General features: G+C 42.3%; 1 protein-coding gene across 1 annotated transcript in view; it reads left to right on the top strand.

The window, feature by feature from the left end:
• Window positions 1-3,735: 3,735 nt before the first annotated feature.
• Window positions 3,736-6,535, top strand: part of sdk2b (sidekick cell adhesion molecule 2b) — an 88,786-nt gene continuing 85,986 nt past the window's right edge. The window contains exon 1 of the mRNA XM_083932349.1: window positions 3,736-3,830. Within this exon, the coding sequence (XP_083788475.1) occupies window positions 3,751-3,830 (80 nt within the window). The 5' untranslated portion in view covers window positions 3,736-3,750. The remainder of the gene's footprint in view (window positions 3,831-6,535) is intronic.

The raw sequence follows: 6,535 nt of genomic DNA, 5'->3' as shown, positions 1-6,535 counted from the left end.
GCTGTGTGTGCCGATTCCCCAGCTAGATATCACTGGTGAGCTCTCATGGACATCCTAATGAGAGGGACCGGTGGAGATAATCATCAGTGATCAATGTTTTCTTTGGCCTCACACCTTCCTGGGGATGAATGAGTCTGTGTGTGTGTGTGTGTGTGTGTGTGTGTGCGTGTGTTTGTCTGTGCGTGTGTGTGTGTGTGTGTGTGTGTGTGTGTGTGTGTGTGTGTGTGTGTGTGTGTGTGTGTGTGTGTGTGTGTGTGTGTGTGTGTGTGTGTGTGTGTGTGTGTGTGTGTGTGTGTGTGTGTGTGTGTGTGTGTGTGTGTGTGTGTGTGTTTGTGTGTGTTTGTGTGCGTGTGTGTGGGATGCGCTATGCATGCGTGCGTTTGTTTGCATACCCCGCACTCCCTCTGACTGCACTGCTGTCTCTTCCCTGCCTCTCGCTTTCTTCTGCCTCCCTCTTCATTCTCTTTTTATCTCCCCATCGTAGATAAAAGCAAAGCGCACGTCGCCAGGGAATAATTAGTCTCGGCCATCTCAAATCACAGTTGCACATCTCCATCTCCCTCATTTTTGCAGCCTATATATCTTTGTGTGTGTTGGGCTGAGCATTAACCCACAGTGCTTTGGGACATGCCCAGGCACTTCAACTCTAAAGGAACCTCAGAGTCTATTTTGCATTTAATATCTGTTTTGCATCTATTAAGCTCTCTGTGTGCCATGCTGCTCATTTATGATTATTTTTCTTATATCACTTAACCTAAGTTTTCTTTTTTCTTATGGTTTATTGTATATTATTTATTTGCGCTAACAGATACATCACTTCACAGTGTGACTTTCTGGTGTTTCTGTGCTCCGGCTCCTCATTTTATGCTTCTGTGTGGGCTTTCTTCATGTTTGACTCGCTAAAGGAATCCGACTTGAGCAGAACATGTGTAGGGGTCACACCTCTGAACTTAAAATGCTAGATATAACTGTGAGTTGTATCTGACAGATCAATACTATGTGGTGTTCTGTTTACTCTCCTCTGTTTTCTTCTATTTGTTATAAATATGTATGCATGACGGCCAGCCCACGGCTTAGCACAGCGCACAGGTTCTCAAAAGTCAAAGCCAGGAACGCTAAAGTATAGCTGATAAATATGCATCTATAAGTCGCTGGAATTTATGAATATTCACTCTTGAATTAATCAGGAGTGTCGTGCACCTTGGAACTGCAAACAACTGCTGTTCATACGCTTGCAATTTCCCTTATTTTCCTCATTATGTACCTAATGTGAACCAGGTTTTACATAATGTAGATGTAGCCCCTAAAACTCCACTTCTAAGTAGTTTATTTATGTTCTTTTCAGTTACGACCGACTCTCAAACCCGATGATAAAAGAAAGTTCTTTGGCATTCATTCTCTGTATGTGCAGGTACAGGTGTTAGAACATGAGCCAGGCCATGCATCAATGATAGCGATCATATCACACCTACACAGAGTTAGTTATATACAAAATAATGTTCTTTTTACGCACATGTATCAGATTGGTACTCGGTATCAGCAGTTATGCAAGTTCAGGTATCGGAACAGACTTTCCACCTATCACTTCAAGTTCCTCAACATAACCACAATTGCACTTCCCAGTTTATAAGGTACCCCTTACTAAAACGAATGTAGTCTTATCCAACAGACCTATAATACATCCTACCTTCATGTTTAAATATTTGAAATGTTTTACAGAGGTGTTGATCCAACTTTAGGATCATTTTGAGGCTGTAGGTAAAGTAATAGTTCTGATATTTTGAAGTGGGGTTGAGGTACTTCATTCACAATAATTTGTGAAAAATCCGGAGGACGACCACAAAAGCTAAGCAATGTAATTGTTGAGGGGGCAGCAGATGCATTTATTTTATCCACCTAATAAAAGACCCACCTAAAGAAAATCAATATCGCTTAAACTGTACGCTATATTTACAATATTTTCACCACTTTACCGCAAACAGCACTTTTCAATGGGGGCACTGAATCCGTTAACTCTGCTCTCATAATAGCTTCTCCAATGTCATTCCATTGACAAAAACACGCACAACAAAGTAACATCACTCCTATGCTGGTATACCTGCCGTATACTATAGGCAATACTTGGCAATAATACTTGCTATAGATTTGTACCTCATACAACCCCACTTCAAAATATCCAAACTACCATTTTAATTTTGCTAATAGTGTGCTGTTGATCGCCAATATTTTCAAATGAGAGCACTTAGAACAGGAAACCAAAGATGTTAGATCTTGTTGTTTTCGTCATGGAAAGACACTCTACCTCACGCTATACTAGTAGCTGTAATACTACCTATGAAGAAATCTTACCAAATTAGCATATACGTATACCAGAAGCCTTAGCAAATCAAAAGTGAAAGCTTGTAAATCATCTTTAGTCCTTCACTCTATTTCACTTTCATTCCCTATTTTCCTCCCCATTCCTCCTCTTATCAGTCTACCTTCGGTGGATGTCGATCCGCAAGCTGAGGAGCAAAATATCAGCACTATAGATCATTTTGACAGTTTAATTTCAATGCCTGATTATCAGTCAATTTGATAATTATATTATCCAACCATCCAATTAATGAGTTCTATATTTACAATGATCATCAAGTAAGCTCTCTATTTTTGCATCATTTATCAAGGGTGAGATATTAGAACCACAAGGGACCTTGACAGCTTGTGTGTGAGGCTTCTTGATTGAGATATAAAAACGTGTGTGTGTGTGTGTGTGTGTGTGTGTGTGTGTGTGTGTGTGTGTGTGTGTGTGTGAGTGTGTGTGTGTGTTGGTGTGTGTGCGTGCGCGCCATGTTCAGTATGTGCATCACCCTGTGGAGAGGTTCTCGCTGGTCTTCCTCAATCCTTTCCTTCACACTTCAACAGAGCGTGTTCAAGAAACACAGAAACAGCAAAAGACAGGGTGAAACGAAGTGGAGGCGAACGAATGATGAAAGGATTTCATGCCTCCTCCTCGGCTTTACTCCTCTCCTGTCTGCTCTGTCTGGCTTGGGGGAAAGTGGTGCCCCGTGCCAATGAGTTACTGACACACAAATACACACAGCAGGAGATGCAGGAGCAATCTTTCTTGACTTGATGCTTCTGCTTCCACTTCCCTGTTAGCCAGACATCCCTTACATCTCTGAGCAAGTCCAAATCACCCAACATGAGCAACAGTGCCTCACAAGAGATTAGGTAGCTCCAAAGGGGACACATTCAGGAAGGGTTTTCCATCTGGAGTGTGGCAGCTTGCTGTTTACATGCCACTGATAATCAAATATGGCAGAATTTGCTTTGTCTTAGGTGTGATCCTAGCATCTGACCATGTACAATCTGTTACAGTCAGATGGATGTAAGCACGACTGTTCAACTGTTTTTCATTAGTTTGACAACTTCTTGTTTGCTCCTCATGGATACATACTTTATCAGGATAAAGATAACTTCACACAAACATACATTGCCTTCCCTCTGTCTTATTCCCAAAGCGCGCCCTTTTTTCCCGTCATTCTTTAAGTCTACATTTTATGTGAATGTTTGCGCCTCCAGGTTCACGGATATGTCTGGGATTCAAAATTGTGTGCTTTATTTGGATGCTTTTGAGGTATTTTCCCGTTCCCTAGATGTCTCATTAAAAATGTGTCATTCTCTACAGATGACGTGCCTCCCTACTTCAAGACTGAGCCAGTGCGTAGCCAGCTCCATCTGGAACGCAACAGGCTGGTGCTGACCTGTATGGCTGAGGGAAGCTGGCCACTGGAGTTCAAATGGATCCACAACAGCACAGAGCTGACCCGCTTCTCACTGGAGTACAGGTGAGGACTAACTGAATAACATAAGACAGAAAAGGTGAGAGAGATGTATCACTGACTGATTGCTTAATGGATACAATCAGTCTGGGGTGGGATGGAAATTGTTATTAGTTACTGAACAGAGCCAAAAGACAGCATTTATATTTGGTCAAAATGTTGCAAATACCAGTATCTCTTTTTGACATTTTAGTCTTAACTTGCTAAAATCGAAGCCAGTGTTATCCTGGGCCCAGTCGTTTGAATCCACTCCAATGAGTTGGAGCAATGAGCGCAGTGGAGGAGCTAACATTGTTGTCATACTACATGGCCTGTCTTCTCGATATCAACATTGTAGTGTGTTTTTACTTTGTCCGAAAATCGAATCCCCCTCCCCGGTTAGAGTGGAGGCAGATTGAAGATGGACTGAGGTGTAAAGCCTAATTTAGAGCAAAGATTCACACAGATTAAACCCTTTTAGAAGGGTTGCAGGGAAAAGATGCAGCGGTGTGAACTGGCTTGTCTGATCTCAACTAAAGCTGATGGGGTTGCCTGCAACTCCGCTTGTCAAGTCGCCAGCAGCTGATGTCAGAACTGGTCAAGTCTGTTACAAACTGTCAGCTGGTCCAAATGGTTGCGTGTAAGACAGAGGCCTAAAGAGTGCCGTTATCGAGAATGAAGCAGTAAATCAGCAAAATAAAACTTCATTTTCACTATTTTCACACTTTCATCACTACTTGAAATGCAGCTGTAGCAAGAATCTCACTATCACTGTCCTCATTTTCATATTAAGATGCTATAAATTATATCCAGCCACCAAAAAAGCCTGAAAAGTTCATACAAAAGCTTGTTGTATTGGTGTAAGCTGGCAGGTTTCAGATTGTTGCAGACCTGCACGTTGCCAGTGTTTGCAAGTTTCACCTCGTCTCGTCGTGAATCTTTGGTCTGACCTGGGCCTAACAAGTTGACAATTATGTTTGATATCAGGTAAAACCAATATAGCAGTCCGTGCATTCTAGCTTCATTATGGCCAGAATGTACAGGAAATGATTGCAGTGTCTGTAAAGTAGATGTGGCATGTCGTAGATTTGAACTGGATGTTACACATATCCCTTGAGGTAAAGCTTACTGGATGATGTAGCAGCAGCTAACTCAGCTGAAGCAAAAGTTTCCCACAGTAGCTGTTTCCCCAACACGCATGTTAGCCTTGAAGACTTAATGTCATTAAGCTATCTTAAATCATAAATTTAAACACTTGCTATAATACTCCGTCTCAAAATATGTCGAAATAATAGTTTACTAAAATAATGAAAAGATCTCTGGGTGTTTTTCTTTTTCTCTCTTTTTTGTTTCGCGTCCGCCTCTCTCCTTTTCCTCGTGGCTCAGTGACCTCCATTACTCTCTCCAGAGGCAGCGCAGCAGCGAAAGGCGTGAATGAGAGTAAGGGCAGGAGATAAAACGTATTTATTGGTAACTTTAAGATCTGGGATGTGGCGAACATTGCTCTTATCTCAGAGAGCTGTGTGTCTGCGCTATGTGTGTGTGTGTGTGTGTGAGTGTGTGTGTGTGTGTGTGTGTGTGTGTGTGTGTGTGTGTGTGTGTGTGCGCGTGTGTGTGCGTGTGTGTGTGTGTGTGCGTGTGTGTGTGCGCGTGTGTGTGTGTGTGTGTGTGTGTGTGCTTGTGTACAGACAGCAGTGTAAATGAAGCACTAGAGGATTGAAAAAAAGCTCAGTGACACACATTTTGCTGATCTTAGCTGAACGTTCTGCGTGAGTGTGTGTGTGAAAACAACAGATTGTGAACATGCAAGCAACAGCAGCCCTGTTGATGGAGCTGAGCCGTTCTCCTCCAGATCTCCGGAGACAGATAAGACCAGAGTGGGAACATTGGGGTGTGAGGAAGGGCAGCAGTGACAAAAGGATTCTACAACAATTGATCAGAATGCACTGTACTTGAGAATTACACTGTCAGTGGAGCCTCAGGGCCCCTTCTGACTGTGTTATTGGTAAGTGATTGAGCGATAGAATGAGTAATTAAACAAGCAGTCAAGCAAAGTAAGTTTGAGTAAGTTTGTGTGTGTGTGTGTGTGTGTTTACTGTATAAAAGCAAGATTTAATACCAGACACTTAAGATCTGCCGAAAATTTGTCATTTTGGTGTTACTCACCTCTTACAGATCATGGTCCATTAACATAATTTACTTTTTTATCATAAATTATACATGCTCTCACTTGTTTTTTATGTACATTGGAAAAACAAAAATTGATCTGTGCTCTTAAAATTAAGTTAAATGAGTAATACGGATTTGTAATGTAAGTAAACTTTATTTATGCAATTGAAAAATCGATTGAAACAGTTTACAGTTCTGAGCGATGAATCATTGTGCAATGCTCCACTGCACCATCTCGTTTCATTAGGGAATAAAGTACGACAAAGGGAAGTAAATAGAGACCATCTTGGGTTGGGACCCCACCAGCTGCGACACCAAATCGTTCCAGGGATGTAAAGTGGGGGAGCCAATGGCCTCTTCCCTACTGCCTACCCCCCTACATCCGGTGCCTTGCTCAGACCACACACATCTTTGAACTCATTTTGATCTCAACTACCCAGCTGTAAAGTTTTGTGACTGCATCTTGCACCGTCATCGGGCAGGAGCAGGGGCCTTAAGTGGAGGGGCAAGGGCCCCATCCCAATGTGAGATCCCCCCAAAATCCCCAAATCCTACGCCTTTGC

Source organism: Echiichthys vipera, assembly GCF_963691815.1.
Source record: "Echiichthys vipera genome assembly, chromosome: 18".
In the NCBI taxonomy this organism is placed as follows: domain Eukaryota; kingdom Metazoa; phylum Chordata; class Actinopteri; order Perciformes; family Trachinidae; genus Echiichthys; species Echiichthys vipera.
This window is presented reverse-complemented; position numbering and strand designations above follow the sequence as displayed.